This window comes from Asparagus officinalis, chromosome 4 (assembly GCF_001876935.1).
Source record: "Asparagus officinalis chromosome 4, Aspof.V1, whole genome shotgun sequence".
In the NCBI taxonomy this organism is placed as follows: domain Eukaryota; kingdom Viridiplantae; phylum Streptophyta; class Magnoliopsida; order Asparagales; family Asparagaceae; genus Asparagus; species Asparagus officinalis.
Window position 1 is genome coordinate 130,054,572 of NC_033797.1, and position 19,066 is coordinate 130,073,637.

Sequence of the window (19,066 nt, forward strand, 5' to 3'; positions counted from 1 at the left end):
GTCCTGAGCATCTTGAATATGATCCAGGTCGGGTGGATTATTGAATATTTCTGCCCAGATGTCTTCAGGGTCCTGAGCATCTTGAATCTGATCCAGACTAGGTGTATCTTCTTCCATAGAAGAAGCATGACTATTAGTCTCTGGTTCGTCAAAAGCTTCAAAGAACTGCCTTTTAAAATATTCTAAGCACTTCTGCTTAATTTCGGCTTCAGAGCTTTGAGGATATTTTCGCCTTATTAAGGCTGCCATTTTAGTCATAGGATTATCTTTTTTAACTTCTTGAGTCATATTTGACTCTAACAGAGTTTTATTTCTCTGGATAATTTCCTCTAATTCTTTAACTTTGGTCTCGAGACAGATCCCATTCCACCATCTGCATTGGTATGTTCTTTTAAGAATAGGAATATGTGATGGGGTCCAGTCACATATAAGCGACCAATTCCAAATCCAAGGAATTTCTACTTCTGCAAAGAAGTGTGCAAAGCACATGCCATCTATGAGCTGGCTTTCATCCATTCTTGATAATTTTGGATGACTGTCGACCCATGAAGAATATAACTTCAGAAGGGGTTCGGGAATAATTGCAATTTCAATTCCATATGTTTCCCACCATTTATAAAACCAATTAGGAACACCCTTTTGAAGGGCTTCAGGACATAGCTTGATAAGCCATGTATGCTTTTGTTTTGGGTTCTGGTATAAGAACAGATCAAAGAAAGCTTGTTTATAGTCCCAATAGTTGAATTTGTAAACTTCTTTTGTAGCTTGAACTCTTACCAACGGTAATTCTTCATTGGGGTTTATAGCCCAATTGCGAGGAAGTATAACTTCTCTGATAACACATTTGCTAAATCCAGGAGGAACAGAATGATTTTCTGTAGTCCAAAAATGGGTTATTTCCATTCCTTTTTGACTTAATAAAGTCCTTATCCAAGCTCTTGATTTTAAAGAAAGAGTAGGATAGTAAGTGTCGTGAAGATATCTTTGCCGAATTGTTTCTGGTTCTTGCATTAAAGCAATATCTTCGGGTTCTAAATATAGAACTATATCTGTATGAGATTTTTCGAACCATTTAGTTTCCTCTTTTACTATATTAGTAAAAGGTTCAGGAGTATTTTCCTGATCTACGATATCTCGTACACCTTTATAAAAGGTTTTAGTATGAGAAGAGTTATGCTTCTTTGCAATAGTTCGCCAAGATGTTGGCTGTTGAGATGGAGTATGACTCCTATTTGGTATTTCTTCTTGACCTATGAGGTCAAAAGTAGAATTTGAGCTGCTGTTTCCGCCTCCTCAATTTTATATTAATAATAAAATAATATTATTATAAAAATATTAATAAAATATATAACAATAACAAATTGATATACCAAAATAATTAAATATATAATTATTTGAAAATAATAAGTAATAATTCTAATATAATAATATCACAATATTATAATATATTATACAATATTATATTGTATTATATTTAATTCTAATATAATAATATCACAATATTATAATATATTATACAATATTATATTGTATTATATTTAATACTTATAATACTATAATAATGTAAGCTAAATATTATAACATTTTATTAGGATATATTTTATTATAATTAATATATAATATATTAATAGTATATTTAATACTAATGTTGTAATGAGTCAAACTAGTGTTTGACCAAAAATACTTACCATGATGTTTTTACAACATTTCAAGGAAAAAACACAGCACCATAATGTTTTTTTATAAAAACAAAATAAGAAAAACATCATGGTATCCAAACGAAACCTTATATTCTCGTGAAAAGTTGTTTTAGAAAATTTCTCTTGTGATGTTCATCTCCAAGAGATTCTATGAGAAAGCATCCAAAATCCTTTCCTAATTCTTTAATGAAATCCCCACCGTCCCATATAAATATATCAATAAAATAAAATTGTGTAACTATGAAGAAACAAAACAAACCGGCCTACTAAGTTCAACGGGTCAACTGCTAAAAAAAACCCAAATCCGAAACAAAATCCTAATATTTCCCCTATATTTCACTGAAGGGCACTCTCGTAAATACGCCAGCAGGTCCATCCGACACACTTCTTCGGTTCTTCCCACTTTCCAGCCGTCCGATCTCCCATGCAGACAGATCAACGGCTGACATCAGCTGAACCATAGATTAATACTGTGTTTTATCTGATTTATTTTGGGCCACCACTTCCAAATTTGTTCATAAAAAGAATACTACCCTAATTTATGTTTTAAGCTTTTCCGATATTAGTCCTTCAATCTTTGATATGATGAATTAGTCCCTCAAATCATTAAAATTGATATCAGCTCTTCCAAGTCTTTTGTGTTGGTTCAAACTAGTCTCTTCATCACATTTTATGTCCAATTTGCAAAACATGGCTGGGTTAGAGATTACTGTGAACTGTTAGTTACTAATTTACCCTCATTAAATGCATATCTAACAATGAAGAGAAGGTCGATGTAGAATGAGTTAGGGTGACGAACTAATCATTAGGAAAGAAATAATTTTTATGGGTATGACAAAGCTCACTTTAATACTATATAAATCATATCAGAACTTCCTGCATAATTTAAATGGGTGGGGTGTGTAAAATATGTAACTCATATTCCATGTCAAAAGCTAACTTAAAAGGAATATTCCCTGAATCAAACTCTAACAAACTAGAGTAACTAATTTGAAAAAATCCGTAAAATTTTGAGATTTGATAAGAAATTTTAGTGATTTGAGAGACTAAGTTGAAACTACTAAAATTTAGGGGTCAATATAAATTCATTATGTTTAACCTAGTTTCTATATTTCATCAATAAGTTTTGCTATATTCAATCGCTATGTTTTTTGTCTAAGTTACTACACTCTGATATAAATTGCTATATTTTGAGGTAAGCTATACATTTTTAAATATCCTATGCAAAGTTGCTGAAACACAGCAGCTGGGTTTAAAAAATAACTCAATATGATATTTCGTGTTTAAATCAAGATTTTAAAAGTTGGTGGGCTTAGAAATAAATCGGCATAAACTTTGGGTTTTGAAGTAACAACAGGAAAGGGAGCTTTTTTATTTTAATTTTGTCAGAGATCATTGAGCTCTATTTTGTCCCCTCTCTCTTCTTCTCTCTTCCCCCGGTCTCTCTCTCCTCTTTCCGAAGAGAGAGAAATTAATAATTTGAGCGGGGGGAGAGAGAGAGAGAGAGAGAGAGAAGGGAGAGGGTTTTTTCCCCCTCTCATTACCAGGAAAAAAAGGGGGGAAAAATTAGGGTTCAGAAATTTGAAGAGGAGAGAAAATGATTGTGATGCGGCGTCTCAAGAGCATTGCCTCTGGCCGATCCTCGATCTCAGATCCGGTAAGCTCCACTCGCATTTCTCTTTGTCCTCTGATTACTGGTTCTCGTGATCGGATGCAGTAGGAAAAGGGAATAAATGATTAATATTTGAAGATAAATTATTAATGTTAGGCTAGTGGATTTTTCTTACCATTTTGGTTATATATTTATTGGTAAAGTATTTATGGGAATATGTTATAAGGGTTAGATTTGCTGATTTGGGATTTATTACAATGTTATTGGGGTGATGGGCATTTCTTCCGGAAAAGGAAATAATGACGAATATGCATTGTTGACATGTTCATTTTATTTCCAAACTAATCCTAAAGTAATTGTGGATACACCTACAAATGATCAAAGCTACTGTCTTTTGCTCTTGCGAATATTTGATGAAGTAACATTAAAGATACTGTAGATGAGGTGTGAACATCATTGGTGTAGTTTTATTGTGCTTGTTGGTGCTGGCTTTGAGCTGACTTAAGGACATTAGAGCTTCACTCATGCTCTTATAGGAGGAGGTGAGTGGATCTGAGTATTTGTTGGTCTACAGAATTTTGAGGCTGAAAGGTTAGCTTCCATCACTCAGGAATGTTTAGTTCTGTCTAGAAAATGAATGGCCACTTCATGTTAAAAGAATGTGTATAGATCTTGACTATCGAAAGTTGTAAGAAGAAAGATTTTAAAAAGCGCAAAAAAGCCCCGCTTAGGCAGATTTTGAAGCAGAAGCGGCCATAGGCCGCTTCACTTTTGACGTGTTTGGTTATAAGCGTTATTGACGCTATTTACTCGAAAAAGCATGTAAAAGCACTTTAAAGCGCTTTTCCAGCGCTTTAACAGAAGTGCATTTTGGGCGTTTCGGCTGCATTTTTGTACCTAGTCCGAAAACCCAAAACCAACCTGTTCATATGACTTAAATCCACCTTTCTTTTTCTCTTGCCTCTGCGATTCTCTTGTTTACTGTCGAAAAAAAAACCTAGTGCCCCCAAATCACACCTCCTCCGCCCACCGCCTTGATAAATCTTAGTTCTTCCACCGCAACTATTGACCATAGTCCCTAGCAGTTCCTCGACAAAGCTCCAAAAACTTCTTCCTCCATCACCTTCAGCTCTTGACTAGAACAGCTCCTTTACGAAGCTCTTCCCCCATCTATTCCCCAACTACATCCCTCTTCACTGCCTCCGGCAGCTCCTCGATGAAGTTCCTCCATGGTCAGTTCCCTCAACTGATCTACTTTTTTACTTAGCGCTTTTTTCCTCTTTGAACTACTTAAACCCTAAAAAGCCTAAGCGGTGCCTCACCGCTTTGCTCTGCTTTGCTCTTTCCAGGACCTTGGCAATAAGCTATGAGATATATAGAGAGTGGAGCAGAGACTATATAAAAAAGAAAAAAAAGAGTTCTGTTTAAAAGTATAGCTTTTAAGTTTTAACGCCCCTAAATCTGACTTGCAGCGGATAATAAACCGAAGTCCTTGAGCAAAAAATAGAACAATGACAAAGAATACAAGAAGATGGAGAAATGACCAAATATGCTGAGAAAATTTTAAGTTGATAATAGTGTAGGAAAATGCTCGTTTACCCAATGCAATTGCATGTTCATACATGGGATAGATATTCTTGTTTCTGTAAGGCCAGGAATCTTATGCAACATGTCATGTTGTAAAAGTAAGGTTAGGAATGAGACAGACAACATATAAATTAATATGTACTGGGTATGGAATGTCATACCAAGGTAAGGTTTTAAATGTCAGGTTTAACTATTTAAGCTTTAAATTAGGGTTGATTGCGATCATGATTAAATTATGCTTATGATAAGGGTTAGGATGTATGACTGAGAATAGAATTAGGACTACTAGTTAGGGGCCACCATTTTCGCTTCGAACTAGAATGAAAATAGTTAACATTTGGGTTGTGATTAAGAATGGTTGAGGTTAAGTAATGATAAAATGCTTTCCGGATAACCTACACAAATCATAAGGGATCAGATACATTGCTTCTCTCTTGCATCTTATGCAATTCTATTCACAATGCCCCACAGACACATTTTTTAAAATTATATGCTAACCTTAGCTACCCTTGCTCCTAATTCTAAAGCCTAAAATATAACCCTAAAAGCCGACTTCTGCACAGAATTATGACACAGTTTTGTTTAAAACCTAGAAGACTCCTAAACCTTAACCTTAATCTAATAACGATAATTCCAAAGTCGAAAAGGTGAAACATAGAGACTAATTCAAACACAACAATAATTCTGAACTCAAAACAATAAACTGTAGGCATTCCCAATTTTAGCATTAATCCTATTTTTAACTCTTTAATCCTCATCCTAAAGCTCAAAATGATAAGCCTCAAACTCTTAACACTAATTCTAGTTGTATCCTAAATCCTAAATAATCTTGTTTTTAAAGTTAATAGTAACGTTAAAACTTTTCGTAAATTTTCTTTTTTACCAACAATATCACTTTATTTATTATCTGCATCCGTATGGAATGTGGCCAATTGTAGATTTGTAATCTGACAGGAAGCCACATATTCTCTTTTTTACATTGCATCATGATTTGTAGAGAATCACTTCTTAGAAATCTCATACATAATAAAGGAGTTTTAAATCTTAACTAAGGATGTTTATTTCGTGTCACTATAAGAACTTATTGCCTAGATACAAAGTACTAGATCCTTAGTCTTTCTTTAAAAGAAATATTTTCAAATTAAACGCAGATACCTTTAAAGAGGCACTTTGATTTATAATTCATAAAAATTTTAGATAGTCCTTCAAATTAGAAATTCACAAAGCTGTTTGTAAAAATACGATCACGCTGAAATTAATTACATATCTGTGGATTAGAGGTAAACCAAACAACTCAATTTCTTAAAAGTGGGCTGAATTTACTTGACCAAAGTCCTTGCAGCTTGATACAATCATTTGACTCTTTAATTAGCATGAGCCATCACATATTTCGTACGGAGTGTATATCATAAACATATGATATTAAAATTACTGGAGTGGCTTGCATTGTTTAAATATCCTTGATGTATAGGCAGATATATTCTTTTATAAGGTTTGCTGCAAATGATATGATCTCAATATCTTTTACCGCTTTTTGCCTATTTTGGAACTATATATCAAGAATTTTCTCAATGTATCTGGTGAAATTTTGTCCTCCATAAATCTGCTGCAATGTTGCAATGTCAATTGAACTTTTATTTGTTTTAAAAGATTGGTTTAGCCCTATGGTTCAGTTGAGGTTTAAACCCAAATAAATATCTGCTTATGTAAATAACCATGAAGAAGAATTAGAGCTCACTTTATACCAAATTCTTTGGTAAAAGTTTTCAAAAGATGCTATATTTTTCCACAGCTCCATTACTTGGTGCATCTAATATTAACATCTATGATATGTGTATTGACATTATGACACTCCGATATTTATTAAATATCTCTAATATATCCTGGTATCCGCTTTCCATGTGGAATTTTTCTGTGCGACATATCCCAACATCCGATATTTAAAACACTGGTGGCATGCTGCATGAACAAGCTTGCCTGAGTGTTATATGGAACATAAGTTGGTCTCATTGTGAGTGTACTTTCTGTGACCCATTTCTTCATGCACCTGCTTTTTCCTTGGGAGCCATATTGGCACAATGCTTTTCTCATTGGTTTATGGGATCTTATGGTTACTGAGAATTCTGGCAGTCACCTTATTCAAGAAGCTGGTAGTTGAACAAAACATTATGGATGGATGAGATTATGGAGGAAATATGATTGGTAATAGAACTGTTCTTTGGAAGTACATTTTTATTATCAGATTACATTGAGCTTTTAATGGAAATGGAAGCTCAATAAGAACATATATTGTGTAGAGCTGTTGATCACGACACCCAGTAACTAGGCACTTGGTCAGGTGTTTTCACTGATTTTACCTTTTCAATTTTGGATAGCATCTTTTTGGCCTTGGGGATTAGCTTTTCTTGTATGACTAGAAACATCTAATGGAGAATATTGTATTTCTGGATTTGGTGCAACTATAAAGTTGATATGCTGTTGGCTGTTGACGAATAATTTTTTATCCTGGCAAGTAATCTCTTATGTCAACTCACAAAACTTGACATTCCTCATTCCCGTTTTCAAACATGATGCAACTGGTGGTCCTGAGTCAGATAATCCATTTGTATATGGAAAAAAGGTTGCTTGTTGTATAAGGTGTCCATATTAGTATTTAGTGCCACATATAGAAAAAATAGGCTAGGGAATTTGCTGGAGAAGCAGGTTTCGACTCATGTCTGCTCCAGTGTAGACCGTAGATGATTTGAGTAATTTCGTTTGATTTGAGTATAATCAATGGAGAAGATCTGTTTTTTTTTTACTTTGACTTTGCTTTGGATTTTTCATGATTACATCAGGATGGGGATTTTGGGAGCAAAAGGGCAAAAGTAGAACAGGATGCGGGCGGCGAAGTTCCTGCAGAACCTGATACTGAAGATAAAGCTATGGATGAAGATCTTCATACAGCATCTACTCATCTGGATACTCATGCAAGCACATCAAGTGTAGATCCTACTGGTAGAACTGAAGAGGGAGGCGTTGACCAGCTTCCAAAGGAAATGCATGAAATGTCGATTGCAGATGATAAAGCTCATGATCAAAATGATAAGGTCTATCATGCGTCTGTAGTTTTATATGTTCCTTTATTTCATATATATGCGGTCCACAGTGACATATGCTATTACAATCTGAATGAGTGATAATGGCTAGTGCAGGTAGTAGAAACAACAGTACTGAAAGGAAATGGAACCGAGACAGGTCAGGTTATTGCAACTACAATAGGTGGACGAAATGGCCAGCCAAAACAGGTGATTTTATCTCCTCAAGTTCCGGCAGCGATGCTTGTATCTTACATATTTTAGTTGTCTTTTCCTGAGCTGGTCTTTAACACTCATGGCCAACATTTCCTTGTATGTGTAGAATTTGATGATGATATAGTGTAATGTTGAGGAATTTGAAGTGGCTGAATTCATCATGCTGACCTAAGTGGAAATAAGTGGTTTAGGTTTGTTTAGGAGAATTTCCTTTATAACATTTTCTCTGACAGGGTGGCCCTGATGCATTGGGCCGCCCCTTTTTTGAATAACTGTCTGTGAAGCATCTCCTTTATCCCCAAGTGAACCTGCAATCCTGCTTTCACTTATCTTCAGTTGCAGTTTAAATCCCTCTGAAGTCCTTTTTCATCTGCAAGGCACTTATAGATCTTAAGTGGAAATTTGGTGAATTTGAAGTGGCGTAGTCCATCATGCCAACCTAAGCGGAAATAAGTGGTTTAGGTTTATTTTTGATAATTTTGTTTGTAACATTTTCTGTGACATGGTGGCCCTCGTGCATCAGGCGCCCCTTTTTTTGACTGTCAGTGACGCATCTTCTTATTCCCAAATGTACCTGTAATCCTGCTTTCACTACCTTATCTTCAGTTGCAGTTTAAATCCCTCTGAAGTCTTTTTCCACCTGCAAGGCAGTTATAGATCTTAAGTACTATGAGATCTCTTGTGCAAGTCTTCCCTTAATAGTTAATCCTAAGATACTAAGTCTCCCTTAATAGTTAATCCTAAGATACTAAGTCTTAACCTACTCTACAGTAAACTTTTTGTTCAAAACTTTTGAACCCGTAAGAAATAACGGTAACAGAAACTTTTGAGTTTGATGTTCTTTTTCTTGTGGTTACCTCACATTGGTTTACAATTTCAGATTGGTACAACGCAGCGGGCTTCCACTCTCAGAATTCTAGTTAATTTCCATTACATATCGCAACTTAAAATAAGTTCAATGGATATTTTGAGTTTCAGCTTAATAAGTAATATTTGTTTGCCATTTGGATTTGCAGACAATCTCATATATGGCCGAGCGAATAGTCGGAAATGGTTCATTTGGTGTGGTCTTTCAGGTTTGCAGCAGCGGCTTTCTTTCTTTTTAGTACTCTACTACCTTTCTATGCTTATTATTGACTATGTTTTCACATTGCAGGCTAAGTGTCTGGAAACAGGGGAAGCAGTTGCTATTAAAAAGGTGCTGCAGGATAAGAGATATAAGAATAGGGAACTACATGTTATGCACTTGCTTGACCATCCTAATGTAGTTCAGTTGAAACACTATTTCTACTCCACCACTGACAAAAATGAGGTGTACCTGAACCTTGTTCTCGAATATGTTCCTGAGACTGTTCATCGTGTTGTAAAGTATTATAACCGGATGCATCAACATATGCCTCTCTTATCTGTGAAACTGTACACATACCAGGTGAACCATGAATTAGTGCAACAAGTTCTGCTTCTCTGCCGTCACTGATAACAATTATACGACTAGTTTCTTGTCCTTTTGGTGTCCTTTTCATGGACTACTCATTTTTATATTGTGTAGATATGCCGTGCTCTTGGTTATATTCATGGTGTTGTAGGGGTTTGCCATCGCGACATAAAGCCACAAAATCTTCTGGTAAGAGATATTGTCCAGGTTTTACTTGGTTTTTATCATAAGCTACTTTGGTCTGGAATTTCATTAATTTTGCAACCACTTAATGCACTTCAAATTGCATATAGTTTATTTATTGATCTCTTGATCCATTGAGATTAAAATGTGAATCATCTTTTTCATTCCATGCATTTTGGTAGCTAGGTATAACTAAGCTAGTTACAAGGTTATATGAAGTGCTAGATGGCCTAGGTGTCGAACCTGGTGCCTAGAGATTAGGCACCTAGGCGGGGCTTGTGCATTATTTTATTTTTTTATTTTCTGATTACAATCAATTTATTGAAAGCGCTAGGCACTACTAGGGCGTCTAGTGCCTACGAGGATTTTTTTTTTTTTTTTTTGGGGGGGGTTTTATTTTTTTATTTTCTGATTACAATCAATTTATTGAAAGCGCTAGGCACTACTAGGGCGTCTAGTGCCTACGAGGATTTTTTTTTTTTTTTTGTGGTGGCGAAGGAGGTTTTGTTGAGGGTTGGAGGATTAAGAGAAGATGTTCATAGTCGGTGGAGGAGGCTAGAGAAGTTCAAAAGATATTAGAGGACGTGGAGGAAGCAATAGAGGAAATCATGATAGTAACCTAGCGGTGTAGTCCACGTAAGCGGTCTTCGCTCCCATAGGCACTCTCACTATGTAGGTATCGACAATAAGAAACAATAATGTAATGTAGGGATAATAGAAAGGAAAAGCATGATAGCCAAGAAGCCTCAAAAGTGAAAGAAAGCATAAGAAGCAAGTTGAAAGAATTAACAAATACTTCTGGGGTAGCTAGTTGTGCCCTAGAATCCTCAAAATGCATGGAATGCAACAGATGATTCACAAAATTTTTTAAACATGGGGGAGGACCAAAAGAGTTAAAGGAGTTAGGGTTTAAAGGCCTTATTCGAGAGGAGTCATGGCTTAGGATGCTGGAGAGGTACTTGGGGATGAAGATGTGGTTATGGTTTTCTTTGTTGGCGAGAGGATATAGGGAAGCCGAGGAGAAACCAAAGAGGAGCTTTGTTGTTGGTGGAGATAGAGGACAGGAGTCTTGTCGTCGGTGAAGATAGAGGACGAGAGGAGCTTTGTTGTCAGTAAGAGGCTTCATTTTCATCGAAGGTGCAAGAGGGACTAGAGCTGGAGAGATTTTCTTCTTCATCGAAGGTGCGAGAGGGAGTAGAGATTGAGAGGTTTTCTTCTCAGTCAAAGGCGTGAGAGGAGGGGGGATGGGAGAAGCGTTGGAGATGGGGCAGGGGATCACTAGGGTTTTTCACGCGAATGAAATTAGGGTTGAGAGATTTAAGAACTTGTCGGGTTAGGATGATTCAGATTTGGAGGTGGTGATGGGGTTAGAGTTTTTTTTAACTTGATTTGGAAATGTAAAATATTATGAGTAGATACGAACATGGAGAAGTGGCAGATATCAAAGTAGCTGAGTAAGAGCAGAGATGATGCTTGTAGTGACAATTCCCCCGCCCTCCTCTTAGTGCCAAGATCTAGAGTTAAATATACTTTTTTGGGGATAGGATTTGGCTTTGTTACCTTGTTATGACGGAAAAAGTGACGTCTGCTTAGAAAAGTCAAGTTTTATTTATAATAGAGAAACTAGAATCTTGTTACATATTTTCCCAATAGGGAATTAAATCAAACTTCTCTAACTTTCCAAATATATTAACCACTGTTATAGTTAATCTTGAAATATATTTGCTAAATCATACTGCTAGTATTCATTTGCAGGTCAATCCTTATACTCATCAAGTAAAGATTTGTGATTTTGGAAGTGCCAAAATGTTGGTATGTGGCATCCTTCTCATTTCATTTTTTAAGGCTGCAATACTTTACATAGTGTTGAAATTGATTGGCTCAATTTCAGGTGCCAGGCGAGCCTAATATATCTTATATTTGCTCAAGATACTATAGGGCTCCTGAACTCATATTTGGGGCTACAGAATATACAATGGCAATAGATATGTGGTCTGCTGGTTGTGTTCTAGCTGAGCTTCTTTTAGGACAGGTAAACACTTGATTATTCTTGAGCTAAGACAAACTGCAAAAGCTGTCGAGCATATTGGTTGACTATTTGATGCTATGTTATTCATGTTTGAAAGACGAAAACTTGTACATTGGTAGCGCATGTGCTGAAATTTATATAGCTAAATTGTTTTATATTAAACCTTTCTTCTATTTGTTAATATGGATGATTTATTTCCTTTGATGATAGGAATTCGTAGAGGCAAACATATAATAGGGACGTCTAGAGTTTGGCTAACTGATAGGGGTGGAAAACAATCAAATCGAAGCGAATACTATAGTATTCAAATTTGAATTTGGTTTGCTCTAGCAAATTTGAATTTGAATTCATGTCGAATGGTGAGATGGCGTTCAAAATTGATTTGGTTCAATAGAAAAATATTCGGCATTTATCATGAATATTTGATAGCACACTTGGTTGTGACACTTGGCTCCTTGACTAGAGGTCTTGAGATTGAAATCCATGTTGGTCATTTTTTATATCCTTTTTTACATTTTGCTTAACTACTAATGATATATCACTGTTAAAACTATTATATTCTAATAGAATTAGAATTTATTTCTAATAGATATTTTGTTATAATATATGTGGATTGTTGGCTTGATAAATATCTCGAGTGCAACTTTATAGGGTAAATAATTTATAATAAATTTAGAGGAATAAAATGTAAAATATAAACGAATATTTAATAATCAATTGAATCCAATATACATCTAGTTAAATTCTATTCGTTTATGAACCAAATACGAAAAAATATTCGTTTATTGTTAAACGAACTATTGAATCGAATATGACCAAACATTTGGATGAATAATAACCAAATTGTTTATTAATTATTCGCTTCATTTGCACGCTACTAACTGATGGTCTTTGAGGTGTGATGTGGACATTATCAAATTAACTGATTTGACTTGGTTGAGTTCTTCCTTGTGTTTGAAAAGGAATCTTAGAACTCAAAGATAATGGGGTGGATTATAGAAGAGAAACAAGTGGCGGTAGTTATTTTATAGATAAGAAATGGTACTAGCTAGTGAAAGATCAACTTGAGGAGAAAAACAATCTATTCTATAGTGCATTAGCTCACTCCTAATATTTGTGTTGGGTTTTTTCCTCCTTGCATTGGATATGACTTGTGGACATTCATTTGTGCATGTTGTTTCTTAACATCATTATTTTAGTTAAGGAGATTGGAGAACACATTAATCTTAAGATAAGCCTGGGTTACTTTTCCTCCTTGCATTGAGTATGACTTGATAACTTACGCATGTTTCATTGTGCATGTTCTTTCTTAGCAATTTGTTTTAGTTGGGGAGATTGGAGACCACATTATTTTGAGATAAAAATGTGGATGAAAGGTGCAGAACACTAAATGCCTAAACTCTAAAGTTTATGGGATGAAGGTAGACTACTAAATGCAACTATAATAAGGCTGCAAGGAAAAATGACGCATTGTATGTCAAGAGCCTTGAAATAGCTAGCGGTATGCGTTATCTTTAATAAGTACCACTAATTCGATGATAGAGTGAGATGTTCATGTGTGGATTGGTTCAGGTTGGGCCAGTCCTCCTTCGTCCTGAGCTTGGAAATTTCAGTTTTATACAAACGCATATTTAAATGTTTGTTCAATATGAGATTTTCTTTGATTTGTGCCTTACCAACAATATCTTATTCATAAACTTTAGTCATCTTAAGCAATAATGTTCATCTTAAGCAAATTGGTTTAGATAATATAATGGAAGATGGTTAGATGAATGATATATTAGAGTTCACAATCTGTGTAGATAGTAGATATATAGTCATAAACATATATTAGAGTTCACAATCTGTGTAGATAGTAGATATATATGACTATATGAACTGACAAGCAAATTGGTTTTGATTGGTTAAATGAACTGAATCATGAAACCAGAAATCATGAAATCTTAGAAATATATGTTAAGCAGGTTTGAGACATGGGATCACATGAATAGTCGCCTTTGGTGCTAGTGAATAGCGAGTAAGAATGTGATGCCAATCGTCTCAATTTGCACAAAACGAGATGATCAAGAGTTGCAATCATAGACAATATTCAAAAACATCGCCTCAGTATGAGTTTAGATAAGTGTGTTGGGTATTGCACCTAAATCACTTTATGATCCACATACATGACCCACATCCACTGTGACCTGTGGTAAACTACAAGTGTGTTTGCTCCACTTTGATGAAAACACTGTTTGCAGAGTGAGGGATAATGTTCTAAGCATATGCTTGGCCATCATTGGGTAAAAATTTGTATGTTGATTGTATATATCTAGTGACTAGCGGTTTGTTATTTTCCTTTTTAGAACCCTTTTTCCTTAATATCTAAAAAGTGGTTCCTGTGCAGCCTATATTTCCTGGTGAGAGCGGTGTTGATCAGCTGGTGGAGATTATCAAGGTTTCTTTTGGATAATTTCCATCAATTTTAGCACTTTCTGTGTTCCCTTGATTGAATGATCTTACTGCAGAAATTCTTTTTTATTTTTCTATACTGGGGCTAATCCATGTTCTTGCTGCTTCTGCTATAAAGGTTTTAGGTACCCCAACCCGAGAAGAGATTAAGTGCATGAACCCAAATTACACGGAATTCAGATTTCCACAGATCAAAGCTCATCCATGGCACAAGGTGAGTAAATACATATGTAGAAATGTAACACATCTGTATTGGATGGCTGATTTGGTAGACTTGAAATTTCTTTGTAGCTTTTCCAAAAGAGGATGCCCCCAGAGGCAGTTGATCTTGTGTCACGATTGCTCCAGTATTCGCCAAAGTTACGTTGCACAGCAGTAAGAACTTTGACTCTACTTCTGAAAAGAATTTGCATGTGCCGAGTATATATAATATTTACTTTCAAGGGTTATTGTGGATAAACCGCCTGTAATATAGCCCAATGGCGGACAGACCCCTGTGGTTCTATTGGTGTGGATAGACCCCCTGCACTATAGCCCAAGTGCCGATGGACCCCCTGAGTGAATTCTGGTGCTCTTGCAAAACAAAAATACATACCAACGGACTCCCAAAAAAAACATGACCGCTAGCATCCAACTGAACCAACTCTTCAATAGCCGGAGGTAGATCATCAAATTTGTAATAGAATTTTAGGCGGTCCAGGTTATGGCAATTCTTAGATAGCATGTCATCTGCATGGTTGGACTCCAAGTGACTTAAACTTGGAAATCAATTCATTAAAAAAACAACTTGGAAATCAAGGTAAAGCAATTAACATTGTATAGCTTTATATTCATCTTCTTGCAGAGTAGTTCAACTTATCATTGCCCATTGCCTTTTAGTTTCTTGGTGATGTACAGCAGTACAGGTGTTTGGAAAATTTTCTCAATTTTCTTAGAAATATTTTTAAATATTTTTAACTAGTGACTACTGAGGATAGCCATTAGAAAACTGCATGGTTCTCCCTTGCTATCTGCTCTGTATATTGTCAAATAGTGTCCAGAAATTGTTGTTTTAATATGTGAAATTTGTATTCTTTGTATCTTTTCTTCCATACAAATTCTGCAGTTGGAGGCCTGTGCCCATCCCTTTTTCGACGACTTAAGAAACCCTAATACACGCTTGCCAAATGGAAACCCACTTCCTCCATTATTCAACTTTGCACCTCAAGGTGCGAGTTCTTGCTTCTTCTTCTTTTTTTAATTAAATTTCGCTTATTCTTATTCTCATCTTAATTTCGTTATGAAAATCTCTCTATAGAGGTTGAAGGTGCCTCTCCTGAATTAATCCAGCGCCTTATGCCTGAGGGTGTAAAAAAATAAATTATAGGGTGGTGATTTGGTCATGTTGATGGAAATGGGCAGCCTTTGAAGCCTCTATCCTCGAGTTTGAAACCAAAGAGGATTCAATGATGGTAATGAGATTGCACACATAAAAGCAATGCGCAGAGAGGGGTAACTTGTCAGACCAAGAAATATCTTGAGATGGCTGAAGACATGGGGAAGGTAGGATAATGTAATATTTCGTCATGGGTGTTTATTGTAATTACTGTGCAACCGTTTGAACAGCTTCCTTGGCTATTGCCTTGTTGTAGATTATCTTTTGTTGTCGAAGCTCCAACGCATGTTGCAATGGAGAAGTAAATCACGATGCCTTCTATGATTATTGAAATGTGGTGCTCTCGTTTTTTGCTTGGCTGAGTGTATGCAGATCTCAGTAAATAATGTTGTTTTTCTTCTTGTTTGGTCAGTGCTTTTGATATAAATCCCACATCCCAAACATATCTCAGTAAATAATGTTGTTTTTCTTCCTGTTTGATCTGTGCTTTTGATATAAATCCCACATCCCAAACATTTGTTAAGTGTCTGGTGTTGGTTCCGAGAATGCAAATAAGTCCATGCTGCAAAACTTCAATCTTTGAGCATTCGAAGGGGAAGTGAAACTAGCATATTGGAAGATCAATCGGCCAAAATAACCATGAGCGGCTACGATATTCTAAGTTTCTTCCTCTTGACCGAATCTGTACTCGTTTTCAGTGCTTTCCCTAATCAAACTAGAGGTAACCAAGGAATCATGCATAGTACTAAATGGGGAGCCGCCGTTTCCCTGATCAAACTAGAGGTAACTAAGGAACCATGCATAGCACTAAATGGGGGGCTGCCGAATACACCAGCTACGCCTAACATGTGAAATCAAGCGCTTTGACTTTGTCTCCCGGGTTGTACTGTAAAATTCAGTTCTGAGAAGAGAACATTGTATTTTGGAACTGTGTAGCTTTTCTTTAAAGTACACTTGTAGTAAGCTCACATGGTTGATGCCTAATTATAGTTGCTCTCCACCAACTTAATTAGTAGAGCCTAGTTTTCTTGAATAAATGAATTAAAGAGGAATTTCCTTGTTTCTATGTGTCGTGGTTGTCAATTGGAGAAGAAGGGGAAAGGTGGAAAGTAGAAAAGTGAGCTAGTTTTTCGTGAATATGAATTGAAAAGGTGGGAATTCGGCATGCATTTTAATCATGTAGAATATTACTGTTTTCACTTTTGATTTTTTAGACGCTAGATATCTTTACCATTTCACACTTTTTGTCTTCGATCGTAGCCTTAGTTGCTGGTCTAATGATTGTTACCTTATTATATCCCAATTTATATCCTCAAACAAGTACATGATCTATTTGGTTTTTGAGTTGGGCATCTATATATACAGGTAAAAGGGATATTACATATATCTTTCACGCATGTCTTTTTTTTTGGTAAATAAAAATTTTTATTCATCAACCAATATGAAAGAGTATGTACATCGAGAATCTCATCACATTTATGAGATAACAAAATTTTGTAACTAAAGCTAAAAAAAACTGTTTTGAGCATGAACATTGTATATTACTCTATCTGTGGATTTCTCAACAATGCACCACCTGAATTATGCATCACCAAGGCATCATGCAAATCCTGAAACCAAAATGCACCCTGCTATGCTTATAATGAAATCAACCAGTTTTTGCATCTCCAAGGTATCTTGCTGTTGAGTATAACTGACAGTAAATCCAGATGCACCACCAGATAGTGCACAACCTGAACAAATGCACCCTGCTATGCTTATAAGGAAATCAACCAGTTTTTGTATCTCCAAGGCATCTCACTGTTAAGAACAACTGACAATAAGTCCAATTTGATGCATTTGATGATTTTCTCAATAGTTTTGTATGTCTGCTTAAAAATCCTCCCATTATGTTCCAACCATATATTGTAAATAGAGGAGGTGAGAGTCATCCTTTTAACATTGATCTTGAAAGCCTTTCTCCTTTGGTTAGCTGCATACCAACTCATCAAAAGATTCCAATCACAACTTTTCCAATTGAATTGTAACCAGTTCATAACTCCATTCCAGATATCATTCGAAAACTTGCACTCAAAGAACATGTGATTTCGAGTTTCAGTTTCTAATCCTGCACATAACACACATTTGTTGATTTGAATGATCCCTCTGTTCTGCAGCTTATCTTGAGTTAGTAGTCTATCTTGGACTGCTAACCAAGAGATAAAAGAGTGCTTAGGGTAATTTAGATTCCCCCAAATTGTGATACTCCATGGCACTGGCACTCTGTTTGTAGTAGGAATTAAAGCATGATATAAATCTGACGGGATGATTTTTGAGCTCTTGCAACAGGAGTTAATTAAGCTAATTAGATTTTCCTCTCCTCCACAATAATCCAAAGCTTTGTTTCTGATTTTCAACAGCTACTTCCATAACCAGGAATCATTGTTTTTGATTTCTACCTGCCATACATTCATGTTCCTGAGATAGGTGCCATGGACCCATTTAACCCATAAAAGTTTTTTGTTGGTATGTATGTCCCATAGAGTCTTTAAAGCTGCAGCTTTGTTCCAAATGATTGAGGAAAAAATCCCCAGTCCACCATACTTTTTACCTGCTTAAACTCTTTCACGCATGTTGGAAGTACTTATTTCCCCTGTTTTATTTACATGACCGTATCCTATCCAACGTATTCCTCTGAGAGGGCGGATTGGGGTACACGATGAACTGCTCCTTAATTGCCATAACCGAGGGGTGGCCAGGTTCGATTGGATAAAAAGTAATTAACTTTGATTTTTTTTTTTAGGATTTGTACCGATTAATTTTGTTAATCTAACCCAGCATCCCGTTCCCACTACTACATTAAAAAGAATAATGCTAACTAGAAAACTTGAATTTGGACGGTAAATATGCAATCTATTCCTCTATACAAATACAAGAACCCAATATTCACTATTCATACCATAGTAAATACTACAGTAACATTTACTGTAGAATTATTACTGTAGCAAAACGGGGATGCCGTGGTGTTTTTTTAAAAAATATACTTTAGCACATGGAATACTGTAGCATTTTTGAAAAACTGTAGCAGGGACGGATACTGCAATAAATCAAATAATATTACTGTAGTATTTAAAAAGGGGATTACTGTAACAAAAAATAATGTACCGTATGTCGTGCTTTGCACGGTGTTCACACTAGTTTAGAGAAAAGAGAGAGCACTAAGGGTCTGTTTGTTTGCCAAAAAAAAGAGGAAATGGAACTTTTAGGACCTGACAGGAGCTCCCCGTCATATTTTGATTTCACCCCATTTTTATTTTTAGTGTTTGGTTCACTGAGGGTGTTAAGGAAATGGAGCTTAGAAATAGGGTGCCATGTTAAAATTTGAAGAAAACCCATTTCAGATCTGAAGTGACCGAAATGGG

The 19,066-nt window shown here is 35.8% G+C and overlaps 1 protein-coding gene across 1 annotated transcript; it reads left to right on the forward strand.

Moving 5' to 3' along the window:
- Window positions 3,122–16,020, forward strand: LOC109838645 (shaggy-related protein kinase alpha-like). Its single transcript, XM_020407072.1, has 13 exons — window positions 3,122–3,357; window positions 7,737–7,988; window positions 8,094–8,186; window positions 9,209–9,268; window positions 9,349–9,621; window positions 9,742–9,816; window positions 11,566–11,622; window positions 11,702–11,842; window positions 14,226–14,276; window positions 14,409–14,504; window positions 14,582–14,665; window positions 15,396–15,498; window positions 15,588–16,020. The coding sequence occupies exons 1-13, from the start codon at window positions 3,298–3,300 to the stop codon at window positions 15,647–15,649; spliced, it is 1,407 nt and encodes a 468-aa protein (XP_020262661.1). The 5' UTR covers window positions 3,122–3,297; the 3' UTR covers window positions 15,650–16,020.

Bases quoted from the DNA above. Each gene is read 5' to 3' on its own strand.
- LOC109838645 (XM_020407072.1), top strand. From the start codon at position 3,298: ATGATTGTGATGCGGCGTCTCAAGAGCATTGCCTCTGGCCGATCCTCG. The intron at 7,989-8,093 runs GTCTATCATGCG...TGGCTAGTGCAG, and splicing joins CTCATGATCAAAATGATAAG to GTAGTAGAAACAACAGTACT. The intron at 14,505-14,581 runs GTGAGTAAATAC...ATTTCTTTGTAG, and splicing joins AAGCTCATCCATGGCACAAG to CTTTTCCAAAAGAGGATGCC.